At 49.7% G+C, this 20039-nt stretch overlaps 1 protein-coding gene across 1 annotated transcript in view; it reads right to left on the minus strand.

The window, feature by feature from the left end:
- LOC142289824 (glycophorin-C-like) overlaps positions 1-17734 on the minus strand; it is a 75839-nt gene extending 58105 nt beyond the window's left edge. Inside the window, exon 1 of the mRNA XM_075333754.1 lies at positions 17567-17734. Within this exon, the coding sequence (XP_075189869.1) occupies positions 17567-17603 (37 nt within the window). The 5' untranslated portion in view covers positions 17604-17734. The remainder of the gene's footprint in view (positions 1-17566) is intronic.
- Positions 17735-20039: the final 2305 nt, after the last annotated feature.

Here is a 20039-nt window from a genome sequence, read left to right on the forward strand (position 1 = left end):
AAGTTGGAGGGGATAATGGTGTAGGGCTCGCTTTCCCACTGATCATCCAATTTATGCGCCTTCCGCTTCTTCTTGAGGACTTGTTCTCCAGGTGCTAAGGGAGTTGCTGGGGCTGTTTGATTGTAATGCTGTTCTTGTCTCGTTCTTGCTTGAGACAGGCTCCTCTCTACGCACTCCTGGACCTTACGGTACCGCTGCTGCCGTTCTGTGTCCCAATCCTCTATTTCTTGAACCGCCTCAGGCGACACAGTCCCCATCTCAAAGTCTACAGGCAACTTGCCTGGTCTGGCTCGCATCAGGTAAGCGGGGCTGCAGTTGGTCGAATTCACTGGGATGTGGTTGTACAAGTCTACCAGATCTGGCAACTTTTCTGGCCATTGGTTCCTCTCTTCCAGCGGTAGGGTCTTCAGCATATCAATAACCACATGGTTCATTTTCTCGCACAGTCCATTGGTCTGGGGGTGGTACGGTGTGGTTCGAATTTTCTTACAACCGTACATGTTACAGAACTCTTGGAACACTTCAGCCTCGAATGCAGTCTTCTCCTTGTCCGCCTCTGCCACGGGAACCTGCCAATACCCACTGGTGAGATCCAAGGTGGAGAAATAGTTAGCTGACTTTAAGGCTGTGAGTGACTCCTCTATTCTGGGCAGTGGATAAGCATCTTTATGTGTAATGCGGTTAATTTGCCTGTAATCTACACACATTCTCATTGTACCATCTTTTTTCTTTACGAGCACTAGTGGAGCTGCCCAGGGGCTACAACTATCTCTGATAACCCCAGCCTCCTTCATTTCCCGTAACATTTCCTTGGCACACTGATACTGTGCGGGGGGTACAGGGCGGTATCTCTCTTTAATGGGATGATGATCACCCGTGGGGATTTGATGTTTAACCCCTTTCACCTGCCCAAAATCTAGGGGGTGTTTGCTGAAGACCCGCTCGTACTCCTGTACCACCCGGTAAACCCCATGCTTTTGGTGCGAGGGGGTGGAGTCGGTGCCTACATGTAATTTTTGGCACCAGTCTTCCGGCTGCCCCTTGGAGCCATTGTCTTCCGCCTGGTCGGACGGGATCAAGGGTTCCACTGCTTTAATGGTATTGTTACTGACAGTGTACAGTTTTGCTACAGTGGCGTACCGGGGCAATTTGGCCTCCTCCTCCCCACAATTCAGGACACGGACGGGCACTCTCCCCTTGCGGACGTCCGCTACCCCTCTGGCTATCAGGACTCCAGGCCTACTGTCTGAATACACTGGTTCTACCAAGGCATGGTAATCCTGACCCTTGAGGCCTATTGCTGCCCGACACCATATCAACATTTCACTTCTTGGGGGTATTACAATGGGGAGGGGGTCACTTACCCTCACACTGCCAATTTCTCCTCCGGCCAGCTCTACCTGCTGCCTCCTCATCAGGGCTCTGATCTCCCTCTGTAGGACACGCTGCTGCCCGGAGCTGGCAGTTTGAGACGCCTGTTGCAACAAAATTATCACTTCGGCAATACAATTTTCTATCACATTTGTACCAAGGGTTAGCAGTGGGTCAGATTCTTTGCGATCTATATCTACAATTATCATCCCCTGACATGGCAATTCCACCCGCCCCACTTTAATGGTTACTTCTTTGTACCCAATTTGAGGTAAGGGCTGACCATTACTGGCCACAATCGTTAAATCATCATCTGGGCCATGGTCAATGTCTGAATCAGCCCAATATCTTTTGTACAGTTTGTGGGGGATGGTTGTTACCTGGGACCCCGTATCCAGGAGGGCATTCAAAGGGATCCCATCCAGCACAATGGGAAGGACCGGGCGTCCTCCCACATACTTGCTGCGGCTGGGGTTTGAGCCGGGCTTCCTTACACCTGGGGGTTGGCTCCTGGCCCCAGGCTCGGCCCGTTTAAAGGACAGCGTCGTGCAATGTGGCCCGCCTGGTTGCAGTGGCGGCAGATCGGTTGTCCAGTTGAATCATACCGGTCTGTGTCTCTGCCTCGGGTCGGCGGAATCCTCCTCTGTCGCATCCATGGGACGTCATCTGGGCTGGAGGCCAACTCGATTCTTGCAGGCGAGGGGGTCACTTGTAGAGACTGCACGGTCTTGGCAAGGGCAGCCACAGTCTTGGTCAGCTCCTGGAACTGCTGTCTGAGCTCTGCAGTGGGATCCTTATCCAGGGACTGCGCCTCAGCCCCTGCAGTGGTTCGTGTTGCAGGCACCACCCCGGGGTACGTGATAGCAAGAGGCCGGAGGGGTACTGGGTCATTCGGTGTAGATTCTCTCAGTACCCTGATGGCCTGGTCCTTAAACTTGGCAAAGTCCAGAGCAGGGTTCTGCAGGACCATGATACGCAGCTGGGTCCTGTGGGCATCTGACAGGAGCCCCTCTATGAACTGCTCAGTTAGGAGTTTGTCTTCTTCACGTACACTCTCTGGATCCACCTGTTTAACTGCTTTCAGGGCCTCCTGCAAGTTTAAGGCATAGTCCCTTATGCTGTCTGTGGCCCGCTGCTTGCACCCAAAGAATCTCATCTTTATCTCTGCTGCGGTGCGGGTGTCAAACGTACTCTTTAGCTTGGCCAGTATCTGGGCTGCTGTCCCTTTATCTGTATCAGGCCAGGACTTCGCTTCACGCTGGTCTGCGCCGGCTAGCTGTCCCATTACTATGCCCACCTTCTGGCTCTCAGTCAGAGGATACACCCGGAACAAGCTGTGCAGGCTTTCTCTGAAGTCACTCAAGGTATGGGACTCCCCGGAGTACTGCGGCAGCCATTCTGCTCCTGGTATGTACGGCATGGTGATCGGCATTACCGGCGCTACAGTGGGGGCTGGGGCGACGGCGACTGGGACTACTTCGGCCGGTGCTGCGGCGCCCTGGGCGATGGCAGCCACCTGCTCTCCCTCGGAGTCGGACATCTTCCTCCCCCTTAGTGAACCTTACCAGGCTCCGTTCACTTTTCAAATTTTCTTCCGGGTCGCGCGGGGTTAACAGCGCTCTGCTCTGATGGCGCGCTCCCTTCGCGCTCTTTGTCAGGCACGCCCCCCTTCTTCCTGCGCTCGGCGCGGCTAATGGCGGCGGCAATTTACAACCAGTACACAGTCTTTTACACAGTTCTTCAGGCGCACAGTACCCGGTGTGACCGGGCACGAAATCCTGTTCGTGACGCCAAAAGTTGACTCGCCCACCCCAGGGCTATGGGACACCCGGTGCCGGGCTGGACTAGTCCGGTGGTAGTCAGTGGTGGCTGGGCCCGGCTCCGTGGCCCTGGTGGGTGTCAGTAGAATATGTGGCTTGCTTGTTAATGGTTGTGTTCGTGACGCCACCTGTGGTATGCGGCTAATAAGCCGCCGCTGCCGTGTGAGGCCTCCGGGATGATATTATGGCAGCTATGATGGTACTGCTCCCCACAGGTGGAGCAATGCCCGGGGCACAGTTGGTGCTTGTGAAAGTCTATGGTGCTGTGTGACTAACACGGTGCAGGGCCGACAGGCGAGGAAAGAACCAGGCACAAACAACAGTCTCTTTACCTTTTCCTCTTTTACTCTGGGAACAGTCCAGTCCTGGGAGACCGTTACAGGTGGTGATGGGGATCCGGTCGGCCTGGAAGTACTTGGGGTGATCTTTCTGGCCAGATGAGTATGAGGCCTACTCCTGTACCTTTCTTGGTGATGATAGGACCCTGCTTCTCTGAATCCAGCAATGGCCCTCTTCGCTGCTGGGACCAATAGCACGTCCCTTCCCTCTGTAGGTGGCTGCGCAGGCCCACTCCCTGGTGCTTCTCCGCTGGGGTCCACACCGGGCCCTGATGCTGCAGCTGTACCTTGGATGTGTCTGGGCCAGGGGCTTGCAGCTCCCCTGCCCTTCGGATTCGGCTACCAGGGACGGATTTTATACCCTGGCAACCACAGACTCCGATGTCCGAGTCTCTCTGCTGCCTCTCAGCTACTCCTGCTTCTCTGGGCCAAACTGCTCCAGCTCTAGGCCCCAGATTCACAGGACAGCTCACTCTGTGTCTGTTCACTTCTGCTGCTCCCTACAGACTAACTAACTCCTCCCCCAGGTCAGGCTTAAGGAAGCTCCCTGAAACTTCAGGTTCAGAGCTCCCCCTACTGGCCTGAGGGAGAAACTGCGGTGGATGTTAACTTACTGGCCAGTAGATTTCCCCATTACCTCCAGGCTCAGCATTAACCCTCAGGAGGGCAATGCCGTTGTGGCGACCAGGTCCTAGGGCGCCACACTGGCTCAGTTCCTCAACCTCCTCCACACACTTGCGGATTCCATAATAACGTCCATTTGAACTAAGGGGTTAAAGAGGTGGTCCACTACTCAGCATTAGTGGCCACATCGCTGTAAAACTCATAGGGAAGGCTTCTGTCATATACCTTGTGTAGGACATTTTGCCTGTTGCAGTCCACTCATCCGCTCTGAGGCAGAATTTACTACCCAAGGTATTTGACAAAAGCCTTCCCTATGAGTTTTACAGCAATGTGGCCACTAATGCTGAGTAGTGGACCACCCCTTTAAGGGAGTATGCATTGCAACAAGTCTCTGAAAATTAGCTAATAAAAGGGAACAAACTTTGCATAAATCAATATTAAATGTCAATACAAAAAAAGTTGTAATATATCTTATCAGAAAAATTCTATTCCTTTCTTTACTTCAACTCCATCAGCACAGTTTATAATAAGAGATTTAATCTGATACTAACGTATGTAGAGGGAAAGAGAATGGTAAAGCAGACAAACGGAGACAGAAAAATCATGCTGAGCTTTCTACTGTAAGAAGAACCAATAGCTGGATTCACATCTACACTGCTCAAAACTGCTGTATAAGGGTATGTGCCCACGTAGCAGATCTGTGTGCATGTTTTGGCAAGAAAAACACAGCAGAAGAAAACACTTTTTATCATATTTTCATGTTTTTAGGTAACGGCGATCATGCGAGTTCAGGCGCGGTAACTCCGCGATCGCCACCGGGTCTCCAGCTGATGTTACAGCATCGCAGCATACAGGAGGCAGAGAGAAGGATCGCTTACCTCTCCCTGGCGATTGGGTCCTTGTAATGCAATCACTGCCATGGCAACACTGGGTCATCACCATGATGCCCCGGGTTACTGAGCTAAGGAGAGCCTCACACACCATGCCGGATGCATGGTGTGTGAGGCGAAGCACTGACAGATACAATCCATTGTAGTGATCGAGCTTGAATCCTGCAGTGAATTATATCCGCAGGAAAAAACGCAGAAAGAATATACATGCAGCAGATCAGCACCAAAATCTGCAAGGAAAAAATCTGCAACATGTGCAAAGAAGATCAGGAATCTCATAGACTTTTCTGGGATGCATTTTTCCTTGTAGTATTAATTAAAATCTGCAAGAAAAAACGCATGAAAAAATGCATCAAAACAGTGCTTGGGCACACAGCCTTATGATCTTAATGATGCTGCTGATTGCCTCCATTAACTAAGGAGTGAAGAGCAGGAACCTTTCTCTGTGTTCTGAGCTGTGTAGAAGTGACTTCTAGCACCTAATTTTCTCGCCACAGCTTAGAGAGAGTAAATTAAGGGCCCCTTTACACATCAGTGATGTCGGTACGTATGGTATTGGTTTTCAGAGATACAGACATATGCAGACCCATTAAAATCAATGGGTCTGTGCACAGATCTGTGTTTTCTACAGACATGTGTCCGTGTGGCGCACACATGTGACAGGTAGCATTGAAAACACGTCTTTGAAATAAAATGATTTTCTATACTCACCTGTCTTCTGTGCTGCTGTCACTTGCTTCCGGGCCTCCTCATTATGCTCATGAATTATTCACTGCGCACCCAGAAGCAGCAGTGCCGGAGAAAGCAGCACCAGGGACAGGTGAGTAAAAAGTGCCTGCTCTCCATGTGTTATCACAGCTAGCACACGGAGAACACACGTGTGCCAAAATCACGGCATACGTAGGGCCATATGCACCTTCAACACGGTATGTGCAAAACATCAGTGGTTTTCATGGACGTGTGAAACAGGCTTAAGACATTGAGCCCGCAGAGGGGGAAAATAATGAAAAATTCAGGGTGTACAACATGAAGTAGCTGAAAAGTGTAATTCCTCATCTACATATACAGGGCAGTTTATTCTCAAACCATACTTGAAAAGGGAATCTGTCAGAAGCAATTGCTACCTCATCTGAGAGCAGGAAAATGTAGAAAAAGAGACCCTGATGTATCACATAAATTACTGGATTAGGTGATAAAATCACAGCAGGGGGCGTGCTGGACTAGCTGACCTTTAGCCAACCCAGTCCAGCAATGATAATCTCCTGAAGCTAAAACAAACATTGCAGGTAAACAACTTCAAACAGTTTGATAAGAGAACACCACTGAAATTTCTATGTCATCATGCTGAAGTGGCATGGTGACTTCAGATTAGATAGCAAAAACCTGCTTAGGCTGTGTGCACACGTTGCGTTTTTTACCGCGGAAACGTTGCGTTTAGAACCGCAGCGTTTCATTGGCAAATTGCATGCATTCAGCTTTCCCAGCAAAGTGTATGAGAAAGCCGAAAAATCAGTGCACACGCTGCGTTTCTAAACGCAGCGTTTTGGATGCCAAAAATCGGTGCGGAAAGAAAACCAGCATGTCACTTCTTTTGTGCATTGTGGCTGCGTTCTCTCCCCCATTGAAATCAATGATGTGGGGTCAGAACGCAGCTACACCGCAGTGAGCTGCTTTTTTGTTGCGGTCCGCGGGCTTTGTCGGCATACAGAACGCAGGCATTTACCTGGAAGTGAGGTCAAGAGGTTTCCTGTTGACCTCACTTCCTGGCAAAGTCCTGGAAAGCCCCCGATGTCGCCAAAGTGCCCGCCCCGACCCCCGACCCCCCTCCCGAAAATCCAACATGGCCGCGCGCACAGTAGCGCACCGGCCGCCCTGCTCCTATGATTTCTGTCGCATGTGCCTTGAGACATGCGACAGAAAAATGCCCCCCAGGCCCTGCCTGGTCACCCCCTATTCCCTTGGTATTCCCCCTTACCTGTCCGGTCGCAGCGCTGATCCCCCGCGGCCCCCTTCTCCTTCACAGTGCACGCTGGCCGGTCACATGAGCAGAGCAGCTGACAGCTTCCTGTGTTCAGAGAGCTGTGCTGGCTGCTCGGCACTCTGCAGCTGTGTCTTGGGGAGAGTGGATGCAGATTTTTGGCACCCACTCTCCTCAAATGGAGGTCCAGAGGCGACGTGGGACGTCCAAATGGATTTCTGCGGACCCATTTTTTTTCAAATTTTTTGATTAAATTGGAGAACAAGGGAATGATTTGGGGAGTGTTTTTTCTAATAAAAAATGTTTTGTCATTTTTTTTTCTTTTGTTTACTGTCAATTAGTTATGTCTGGTATCTGATAGACGCCGTGACATCACTAATTGCTGGGCTTGATGCCAGGTGACATTACACATCTGGTATCAACCCCATTTATTACCCCGTTTGCCAACGCACCAGGGCGCGGGATGAGTTGGGGCGAAGCGCCAGGATTGGCGCATCTAATGGATGCGCCACTTCTGGGGCGGCTGCGGCCTGCTATTTTTAGGCTGGGAAGAGTCCAATAACCATGGCTCTTCCCACCCTGAGAATACCAGACCCCAGCTGTCAGCTTCACCTTGGCTGGTGATCTAATTTGGGGGGACCCCACGTTATTTTTTTTTTAATTCTTTATTTATAAATAAAAAAATAAAGCCTGGGGAGCCCTCCAAATTGATCACCAGCCAAGATGAAGCTGCCAGCTGTGGTTTCCAGGCTACAGCTGTCTGCTTTATCCTGACTGGCTATCAAAAATAGGGGGGACCCCACGCCCTTTTTTTCATTGTTTTTTTTTTTTTTGGATAAATACTAAGCTAGGCACCCTTTAGTGCCACATGAAAGGTACTAAAGGTGCCAGCTTAGAATATGCAGGCGGGGGTGGGACGTTATATATATTTGACATCCATTCATCCATTGACGCTTTTTAGGCTGTGTGTCCACAATCAGGGTTTGCAGCATTATGGGCACTGAGTGTTTTCCCTGCGTCCATAACGCTGCGTTGTGCAGTAGAAGCACAGTGGAAGGATTTTTGGAGATCCCATGCCCACTGTGCTTCTTTTCTCCGCAGCATAAACTGATCGGTGGCGTGGCTTCCCGAGCCTCAGCATGTCAATATATGCTGCGGAGACGAGAGTGTTCTCTGCAGGTAGGAATAGAGCTAAAGTCCACAGCAGCCTGAACCCAAATCGTGGGCATGGGCAGCTGCAGGAAGGCTGGCACTGTGTACTAGACGCTGTGTCGCTGGATCATGGCCACATAGCCTTAGGCCTCTTTCACATGTCAGTGATTCTGGGACGTTTGTGCTTTTTTTTAAACCTACCAGAATCACTGACATACGAAGACCCATTATAATGAATGGGTCTGCTCACACGTCAGTGATTTTTCACTGCACGTGTCTCTGTGTGGCGTACCGGCGTGTGCGTGATTGCCGCACGGAGACATGTCCATTTTTTTCTGGCATCACTGATGTTCCACGGAACACGCAGTGGTGTGGTCCGTGAAACACGTGCCAGAAAAAAACGTGCTTTTAAAATAAAAATCATTTTAACTCACCCAGCGTCCAGCGATGTCCTCTGCAGCCCGTGCAGCTTGCTGCTTCTGAGCCGGCTCATTATTGTCGCGCATATTCATGATGTGCGACACAGCAGCTGCTGCGGGGGTCAGCGCCGGCCGGATGCTGCACCGCGGGAGCGATCAGCACCATGGAGAGCGGGAGCGGGCGCAGGTGAGATGATTACTGAGTGCAATCACGGGCCACGGAGAACGGAGCCCGGATTGCACTTAGACAACCCACGTGTGCCGTGATTTCACTGACGTGTGAAATGGGCCTAAAAGTGAGAATATTGTTGCTACAGCAACATTTTGGGTAAAGTAGCTGTGGATTCAAAATGCTTAATATACTCCTGAATAAAATCCTTGAGGGGTGCAGATTCCAAAATGGGGTCACTTGTGGGGTTTTTCTGACATATAGGTACCCAAGGGGCCCTGCTAATGTGACATGGTGCGCGAAGTTTATTTCAACTTTTCCAAAATTCAAATGGTGCTCCTTCCATTCCAAGCCCTCCCATTTATCCAAACAGAATGTGGAGAAGGAAATGACATCACAGTTTTTTTTTTCCAAAGGTCTGTGTTCAACCAACTTACAGTTTAAACAAGGCTCCATGAAAACACAATAGTTAGGTTATACTGCATTTGCGACAATGCTGAGGTATGCGTTTCTCAGTAGCTCAAAAAATTTATTATAGTAAGTCCTGATTTGTATAAAACCATTCAAAATGTAGTAAAATCAAATAAATAATAATCACTTTTCCCATCTTTTTTCCCTCATTTCCAGCATTGCTCCCATTCTCTATTAGACAGTCATTGGCTGCAGCGCGCATCCTGACTGCACAGGATCCGAGCAGATTTGGAACACCAGCAATGGAAGATTGCTATGGAATTTTTATAGTATTGTTGGTGGTTTAAAAATGAACTAATAATACTGATGATAACTCAACTTTCCCAGGAAAAGATAAAACATATTCTGTCATGCATGTGTAGTGCCCCTGAACCACTCAGGGCACTCACAGGGATGCAGGACCTACCCCCTGGGACCAGGAACACCAGTGCCAGAAACACCCATGCACACCAAAATCCTAGTTACCACTCCACACCAGGGGGCACTGCCTAGTCAGACAAGGGGAGAGCCACCAAGAAGGTTGAGCCTGACCAGGGTACTAAACAGCCTGGTGGGAGGTGGCAGCAGTCAGTAAGAGTGAGTCTAGAGAGTCGAGTGGTGCACAGTGAAGTGCACGGATGTGCCTGAGAGCTGGGTCGTGTAACGGTGACCCGGGGGCACAGGAAAGTGGTCGCCAGGGCAGGTACACCCGCGTACCGCTGGGACCAGAGCACGCACGGGACACAGGGCCCTAGGTCAGGCAACAGTTTCAGACGGCCTGGCAAATACCTGCACAGTGAGGGGACCTGCTTGAACTTCACTGACCCACAAATCCGGGGGCAGCATCAGCAGTAAAGCAAGTATCATTGTTCAGACACATAGCTCCCTACAGGGTCCACACTGCCCGCCGTACAGAGGAGACTGCCACCGAAAAGGGACAGTCGGGCCCCAAACACTCCACGATACGGGGACCCAACCACACTTAGAGTGCCGAGGACAGAGCAACTGAGTCATCAACTGGCACAGGAAGTACAGGGACCTGAACCAGTCGTCCAAGGGTCCGAGTGAGTAGACTGTTGTTTACAATCCACAGTGTGGTCTCCCTTATTACTCCATTATACATCTCCCAGGCTCAGCCCTACCTGCGGAGGGCCTACCACCACAGCTGCCATTACCACCAGCCCTGGGAGTAACCACTTCAGCAGCGGCGGTTCCACAATCCGCAGGTGGCGTCACACAAAGGACTTTATTCATACCTCCCAACATTTAAAGATGAGAAAGAGAGAAAAAGTATGCGGCGCGGTACGCGCGCCGTGGCACTTTTAAGCCACGCCCCTAACCACACCCATTTTAAAATCTGTAACGCCCACATCCAATCCTTTTCAGCACTGCTAATCACATTGTTTAAGGCTGCATGCCCACGATCAGTATTTGCAGCATTTTGGATGTAGCATGTTTTTGCTGTGTCTAAAACGCTGCATTGTACAGTACAAGAACAGTGGAGGGATTTCTAAAAAATCTCCGGCCCATTGTGCTTGTTTTTTCTGCAGCAAACACTGACCTGCAGAGCATCTTTCCAGACTGCAGCATATCAATTGTTTGCTGCAGTTGCATGCGTCCTCCGTAGGGAGAACACAGCAGGAGACCGCAGCACACTGAACCCTGATCGTGGGCACAGGCAGCTGCGTTCTCCTGCAGAGGAGACGTGCAGCCCCGCAGGTCAGGACCCGCTGCCTCCAGGACACAGCAAGTCCTGATCGTGGGCACAGGCAGCTGTGGTCTCCTGCGGGGGAGACGTGCAGCCCCGCAGGTCAGGACCCGCTGCCTCCAGGACACAGCGAGTCCTGATCGTGGGCACAGGCAGCTGTGGTCTCCTGCGGAGGAGACGTGCAGCCCCGCAGGTCAGGACCCGCTGCCTCCAGGACACAGTGAGTCCTGATCATGGGCACAGGCAGCTGCGATCTCCTGCGTTCTCCTGCGGAGGAGACGTGCAGCCCCGCAGGTCAGGACGCGCTGCCTCCAGGACACAGTGAGTCCTGATCGTGGGCACAGCATACGCACATATACGGTACATATTTGAAGACAAATTCACTAAAATACATATAAACAGACAAATCTATACAGTCATCTGCACTGACATAAATAGTTATATACATCATACATATACACACATTGGAGGTAATAACATGGGGAAGCCGGCAGCAGCCGCACTCACCTACCCCGCTTGTCTCTATCCAGCTCCTCCTCGGCATGTGATCACTTGGCAACACTTTAACAGACCTAGCCACGCACAGTGCACACTGACACCGCTGTGTAGGTATCACAAGGGAGGATGGGGGTTTTATATACTCATATATATATATATATATATATAGTATATACAGCACAGGAGGGGCTGGGGGCTACAGTATATACAGCACAGGAGGGGCTGGGGGCTACAGTATATACAGCACAGGAGGGTCTTGAGGCATAGACAGTACTTGAGAGGCATACATATTAGGCCTGTTTCAGATGTCAGTGATTCTGGTATGTATGTGCTAGTTTTTATACGTACCAGAATCACTGACCTACGCAGACGCATTATAATCAATGGGTCTGCAAACACATCAGTGATTTTTCAATGACCATGTCTCAGTGCGGCGTACATGCGTAACCGTGATTGCCGCACAGAAACATGTCCATTTTTTTCTGGCATCACTGATGTCCCACAGACCACACTATGGTGTGATCCATGAAACACGTACCAGAAAAACACGGACATTGATAATAAAAAGCTTTTTCAACTCACCTTCTCCAGCGATGCTGAGTTCGGCAGTTGCTCTCTGCTTCTTCCTGGCCGGCTCATTATGGCATGCATATTCATTTATGCAGCCAGAGCCGACCTGGAAGTAGCTGCAGAGATGAGAGAGCGGTGGCTGGATGCTGAATCACGGGACTCTTCAGCACCATGGAGAGCAGGAGCGGGGACAGGTGAGTATATGTCCATGTGCAATCACGGAGTACGGATCACGTATCATGGATTGCACATAGACAACCACTGTGTGCCGTGAATCACGGAGTATGAAGGGACATATGCGTGTTTAACACGTCAGTGAAGAACGTCTGTGTTTTTCACTGAGGGGCATACATGTTACTAAGGGGTATACACATTACTGGGGGAAATACACTTTACTGTAGGGCATATAAATAACTGGTAGCATAGATATTACTAAGGGGCATATAGCTCTGGTGTTGGGGCTTATACAGCTCTGGGGGCACATACAGCTCTGATGGGTGGCTGGGGGCACACAGATCTGGTGAGGGGGGGTGGCTGGAGGCTTATAGATCTGGTGAGGAGAGGGCTGGGGCATACAGATCTGGTGAGGGGGGGCTGGGATACATCTGGTGGGAGGGGGCTGGAGGCATACAGAGCTGGGGGGCATATAGATCTGGTGAGGAGAGGGCTGGGGCATACAGATCTGTTGAGGGGGGCCTGGGATACATCTGGTGGGAGGGGGCTGGAGGCATACAGAGCTGGGGGGTGCTGGGGGGCATACAGATCTGTTGTGGGGGTTGGGGGGCATACAGATCTGGTGAGGGGGGGTGGCTGGAGGCATACAGAGCTGGGCGGTGCTGGGGGGTAAATAGATCTGGTGGGGGAGGCATACAAATTTGGTGAGGGGGCCATACAGATGTGGTGAGGGGGTTGACTGGAGGCATATAGCTCTGGTGAGGAGGGGGTTGGGGCATACAGCTTTGGGTAGGTGGGGGAGGGGTCACATACATCGTTCCTTGGTGTTCAGCTCCTCTTCCTGCAGTCTCTTTATCTGTGGACAGAGCTCAGCATGTTGCTCGGTAGCTCCGCCCACAGATGCACTTCCGTACACAAACAGCCCAGGAGTGAGCAGTGAGTGCACGCTGAGCTGCAGGTGCCGATTTAAAGCGCCGGCAGCCAGGAAAATGCTGCTGCCGCCCACCCATAACAGCGGCAGCACAGAGCCAGAGCAGTGAAGCAGCGCTCGGCTCTGCTCATGTGCATTAGGAGGGGGAGAAAGTCAGACGGGAAGAGAGCGGGTGGGCGGAGCCACGGGACAAAAGCCTCACGATCGGGACACTGGGACACCCGCTGAAATCCGGTACAGTCCCGCTGTATCCGGGACGGTTGGGAGGTATGCTTTATTCTCCCCTTTAAATACTCCCCATTAAAAAGCACCCAGGGCACGAGACCGGGCAACGGCCAGCACCAAAGTGACATTCCCCAGTGATACACTGCCCGGTACCGAGTACCCCTTTCCCTGGGCGACACACATGCTCCTTAGAATAATCCAGATATTTACAACCTCAGGATTGACAGCTGCAGTCTTTGTGGAATTTCAGCATTGAAATCTTTAGATACAATCCTGGCACATGCTGCCATAGGGCAAATGTAAGAATTCAGGAGGAGTGTGACAGCCCGGCATGTGTCTAGAGTTTCACATACAGCCTGGTAATTCTACACACAGATAAATCCTGCTGCACTAAGACCCAGCAGCCCCTCCTCCTCTCCCCTCTATGTCACACATTCAGTTGAAATATTTTTAGGACTTACAAAATGAAGTCCCTTCTGTGCCATTCTGACAACGATCTGCATCTGCCTCTACAGAAAGTAATGCGCAAAAACTGCTTTATTGTATGCAATGATGTCCCCATCTGCGACTTGAAATGGGAATCCCAGCCCCTACAAAATTGTACAGCCCGTGCATATCTTAGGGTACTTTCATACTTGCGTTGTTTTCCTTCCGTCACAATCCGCCCTTTTGGAAAACAGCGGAATCCGTTAACGGATTCCGCTGTTTCCCATAGACTTGAATGGTTGACGGATTATGCCAAAAGGACCTGTGTTGCTTCCGCTGGGCGACGCTCCGTTGCTTCCGCCCAGCGGGAGGAACGCAGCATGTAACGTTTTTTTGAGCAGCGGAATCCTTAGGCTAGTTTCTTACTTGCGTTCAGCGCATTCCATCACTATGGAGAATAGCGCAGTCCGTTACCGGACTGCGCTATTCTCCATAGACTTGTATGGACGACGTACTGTAATGAAAGTGTCTGCGTTGCATCCGCTGGACGACGCAGCGTCGTTATTTTGACACTGCGTTGGGCGGATGGAACGCTGCATGTAGCGTTTTTCTGCGCTTGGCGGAGTGTCAAAAAAACGCAACCTGCAGGAATCCGTTTGGCGTCCGTTGTTTTTATAATGGACGCCTATGGTGGCGGATACCGTTAGATTGCGTCATTTGACGGATTCCGTTAACGCAGCTGTCTTTACACAACTGCGCATGCTCAGATGTGTAAAGTCAAGGAAAAAAAACTACAACGGATTGCATTATTTTGTACGATCTGTAGCATGCGTTGTGCCACTATATGCAACGCATCCGTTGCATGCGTCACACAACGCAATGCTACGGATCCCGTCCAACGCAAGTGTGAAACTAGCCTTAGGATTTCACTGCGCATGCTCTCTCTGGCTCCCTGCATCCGTAACCAATGTAAATATCGGGTAACCAAGCAAAATGCTTTGCCCGATATTTACCCTGGCCACGTGTGCAGGGAGACCGACACTTCCCCGCTCGGCTCCGCCCCCTCCCGCACTCCACTCCGCATGTGTATATATACACACACACACACTCACCCACCTGTCCTCAGCGCCATGGCTCCACCCCCTCCCGTACTCCACTCCGCATGTGTATACACATGCACACACACTCACCTTTCCTCAGCGCCATGTCCCCGCTCAGCTCCGCCCCCTGCACACATTCTCGGCGGCCGAGCAATCAGCTGATCACCCGGGGGCCGGCTGCAGGGAGCGATCAGCTAATCACCTGGCGGCCGGCTACTGAAAGCGATCAGCTGATCACCCGGCGGCCGGCTGCAGGGGGCGATCAGCTGATCACCCGGTGGCCGGCTGCAGGGATCGATCAGCTGATCACCCGGCGGCCGGCTGCAGCGAGCGATCAGCTGATCACCCGGCGGCCGGCCACTGGGAGCGATCAGCTGATCGTTCACAATAGTCTGCCGCCGGTAAAACTGTAAAAAAAAAAAAATCAAAACGGATTCCGTTGTTTTGCAGCATCTGTTGCATCCGTCACACAACGCAAAGCAACGGATACCGTTCAACGCAAGTGTGAATCTAGCCTCATGTGGGACATTCCTAATGGCCCCACTGTGAACTTCAGCATTAGATCGCAAGCTTATATGAGGTTTACAGCTGCCAGCCAAGATACATGTATCTAATGTGCGTAGGACTGACCCACATAACTGACCCCGTGGGCCTATGTTTGCCAATGCATAAAAATCAGCAGATTCTGTTATTGTAACAATGCATGCAAATTAAACATTGCACGTGCATGACTATTTCAGTGGATTAATCAAGGATTGGACAAGAGGTGGGCAGAGGACGAGGTCACCTAATACGCCATTTTGGGGACATGCACAGTATTTATTGATGCTGTTTAGGAATGAGAGAGCACTCCCATGCTGGGGTGCTCGGTACTCGTCATGAATATTGATGAACGAGCACTACCATGCTCGGGTGCTCGGTACTTGTAACTAGGGATCAGCGAACACTACCATGCTCAAGTACTCAGTACTCGTAACTAGTGATGAGCGAACACTATCATGCTTGGGTGCTCGGTACTTGTAACTAGTGATGAGTGAGCACTACCATGGTAGTGCCCGCTCATCACTAGTTGTTACGAGTACTGACCACCCGAGCATGGTAGTGCTGCTCATTACTAGTTACGAGTACCGAGCACCCGAGCATGGTAGTGCTCGCTCATCACTAGTTACGAGTACCGAACACCCGAGCATGGTAGTGCTCGCTCATCACTAGTTATGAGTACCGAACACCCGAGCATGGTAGTGCTCGCTTATCACTAATTATGAGTACCGAACACCCGAGCATGGTAGTGCTCGCTCATCACTAGTTATGAGTACCGAACACCCGAGCATGGTAGTGCTTGCTTATCACTAATTACGAGTACCGAGCACCCGAGCATGGTAGTGCTCGCTTATCACTAATTATGAGTACCGAACACCCGAGCCTGGTAGTGCTCGCTGATCACTAATTACGAGAACCCGAGCATGGTAGTGCTCGCTAATCACTAATTACGAGAACCCGAGCATGGTAGTGCTCGCTGATCACTAAGGGTGTTCCTTCCTATACACAACTATATACAACTACAAAAGCAAAGATAAAAGTGTATGTTTCTTGGATGTTTATGGGTTGTAGGTACTGGTAGGTGGTGCTTTATGAAACTGCTGCTCTGACCTCTAAGAAAAGAAGGCACACTGCTTAATATATGAGAGTCTGGGCTATTTTTACATTATGATATTGTGGGTTATCCTGGAACTGATCACATAACTTAGGGCTGTTAGTTTTTCCTGTACAAGTTTTATGTTTTTTCACTAATAGCATTCATACCTAAGTCTATGGGGTCGTTCACGTCTGATTTTTTTCTCAGACTAATGGTGTGCACAGTGGCTTGTCAAATATTGATCCTAATGTTGGACAAACAATCTCCAATACAATGAAGAAAAAACAAAAAGCCAGCACCAAATGTGCACTTCAGCACTAAACATTCCAAACTGTACTTATTATAAAAATTTTGAGATTTTTGGCAAAAAATTGCAATTTCTTGAGCTGCCTCGCCACGTCACGGCAAATCTCATTAGAGGCAGTCCTACACTAAAATATTTTTATAAAATGTGCCATACGGCCTCACATATGAATAGTAGAACTGCTCTCAGCAGCACTCACCTGGTCTATTTCAATCCCGTACCCATGACTGAGTCATGGCTGTGGGCGGGACAGGTCCAAGCAAATGGGTACGGGATTGAAATAGACCAGGTGAGTGCTGCTAAGAGCAGTTCTACTATTCATATGTGAGGCCGTATGGCACATTTTATAAAAATATTTTAGTGTAGGACTGCTTCAAATGAGATTTGCCGTGACGTGGCGAAGCAGCTCAAGAAATTGCAATTTTTTGCCAAAAATCTCAAAATTTTTAAAATAAGTACAGTTTGGAATGTTTAGTGCTGTAGTGCACATTTGGTGCTGGCTTTTTGTTTAATCTCCAATACAAGTCTATGGGTCCAAGAAAACTGATAAAACTCAGACCAAGCTCTGATGACACTCTGATGAAACTCGGACGAGAATGAGTGACATCTGAATGAGCCTTAGTGTTGCTGAGCGTTAGATTGCAAGCTCCATGACCATGCTCTAATACATGCACCCTATGGCCATGCAGGCTGTAAAGATAATGTCAGTGGCATCTGTAACTGTGCCTCTGACAGTGAAGAGGTTAACACGTGTGTACAAGTGTGTGCGCAGCCCATACTCACAGCTAGGAGTAGTGATACCCTCCTGAGATGAAGACATGGTCACAGGTCCCAAATGGGCTGCTCCTGGTGGAGGCAGTAAGAAGGCTTCAGGCACAGGACCCCTGGTGCACAGTTTCCTCACCCTTGTAGAGGGAAAACATGTGTCAGTGGGTTGTGGATCATACAGGAGGGGAGGGGCGCACAAGTTTACAGATAACAGGAACTGTTTTTAGGCAGAGGCTGCTGCTATCAGGGCTGCACTCCTGCTGATAAACACAACACCACTTCTAGAGATTCCCAGAGCAGCAGAAAAGCAGGAAAATGGAGTACAGTGAAGTTACCGGAAATCTCTCATCATGTTTCACCATACAAACCGCATACGTTTTATTGATCTTTTCATTCCCTTATAAACATTAGACTAATATTGGCTATAACAATGGATTACTGTTAATTATTATTATAGTGCCATTTATTCCATGGAGCTTTACAAGTGAAAAGGGTATACATAAAAAACAAGTACAACAATCATGAACAATACAAAACAGACAGGTATAGGAGGAGAGAGGACCCTGCCCACGAGGGCTCACAGTCTACAGGGAATGGGTGTGGATACAGTAGGTGAGGACAGAGCTGGTTGCACTGTGGTGTACTGGTCTGAGGGTAATTGTAGGTTGTAGGCTTGTCGGGAACAGGTGGGTCTTCAGGTTCCTTTTGAAGCTTTACACGGTAGGTGAGAGTCTGATATGCTGGGGTAGAGCGTTCCAGAGTATGGGGCAGGCATGGGAGAAATCTTATATGCATTATGTGGGAAGCGGAGATAAGAGGGGAGTAGAGAATTTCTTGTGAGAATCTAAGGTTGTGTGAAGGTAGGTACCAAGAGTCTAGGTCACAGATGTATGGAGGAAACATGTTGCGGATGGTTTTGTATGTCATGGTTAGTGTTTTATGTTGTGAAACTGAAATGACACAGAAGGGGGTGCATATGGTATCTTATCCGGTGGTACCAGAAAGAATTAATTAGGTGCACTAACCTGGTTCGGTTGTGTTATAGACACAACCACTATAACCACGTGTTGAGGAAGGCAGCTGCAGAACCCAGGAAGATAGCGTTGTAGGAGATGGAAGAAAAGGGTTAATCCGCGCTGCCAGAAGATCACTGGAGATCAATGGGGAATAAGACATCTGATTTTATTGTTCTACGCGTTTCAGAGGTGTATAACCCATTCTTTAGGAACAAAATCAACAATGTACATTATTGATTTTGTTCCTAGGAGAAGAAGGGGTTATAGAGCTCTGAAATGCGTAGAACAATAAAATCAGATGTCTTAATCCCCATTGATCTTCAGTGATCTTCATCTGGCAGGGCGGATTAACCCTTTCCTTCCATCTCCTCCAATGGTTAGTGTTTGGAACTGGAGTCTTGGGGCAATGTGAAGCCAGTGAAAGGATTGGCAGAGTGCCAAGGCCAGGGAATAGCGAGGGGTGAGGTGGCTTAATCGGGCTCTAGAGTTTAGGATAGATTGGAGGGGTGCAAGATTGTTGGCAGGGTGGCCATAAAGCAGGAGGTTCCAGTAATTGAGGCAGGAGATGATGAGGGCATGCACTAGTGTTTTTGCTGATTCTTGGTTCTAGAATGCATCCAGGAGATATTTTTGAGTTGTAGTCGGCAGGAGATGAAGAGGGCTTGGATATGTGGCTTGAAGAATAGAGTTGAGCGTTCCTCTGATGCAACGAGCATGCAAGACTGGGGAGAGTGAGCAGCCATCAACTTTGATGGATAGGCTTATTGGAGGGGTTGAGAGAGGAGTAGGAAAGATAATTTCAGTTTTGTGCATGTTACGCTTTAGGAATCATGCAGAGAAGAATGAAATAGCAGACAGACATTGTGGGATTTTGGTTAGTAAGGAGGTAATGTCAGGTCCAGAGAGGTAGATCTGTGTATCATCAGCATAAAGATGATACTGAAAGACGTGGGACTCTATGAACTGTCCCAGACCGAATTGATTGTTGGGAAGTAAAATGGAACATATCCCCAGTTTTCCCCACATAAAATATGGCCAGCACCTTTAAACCCCTCCTCTAAAGCATTCTAGTAAGCTATGTGTACACTATGCCCCCGATTCCTTATGCAAGATGCAAGGAAGACCAGCAGCACTGTCCAGTTCGTTGAGCATCTCTGGTCTTGCTCCGACACATCCTCTCTTCCTACGATCATCGTCCTCCTTCCTTGCTTTGTGTGGATGATGCATCCTTCTTCATCCACACAGTGTCCTCCATTGCTTTCCTGTGCAGGTCCTCTTCTCTTTTCCCTGTTGAGAGCAGAACAAAGTATTGTAGGGGGCATGCACCGGGAAAGGCCAAAGAGCGCTGATAACCTGTCGGTAAAGATGGCGCATGCGCATTACAGTACTTTCCTCTTGTCTCAGCTAGACATAGAAAAGTGTGCTTGCACAGTAGCGCAATGGGGGACACCGTGGGGATGATGTAGGATGTG

Source organism: Anomaloglossus baeobatrachus, chromosome 2 (assembly GCF_048569485.1).
Source record: "Anomaloglossus baeobatrachus isolate aAnoBae1 chromosome 2, aAnoBae1.hap1, whole genome shotgun sequence".
NCBI classification, from domain to species: domain Eukaryota; kingdom Metazoa; phylum Chordata; class Amphibia; order Anura; family Aromobatidae; genus Anomaloglossus; species Anomaloglossus baeobatrachus.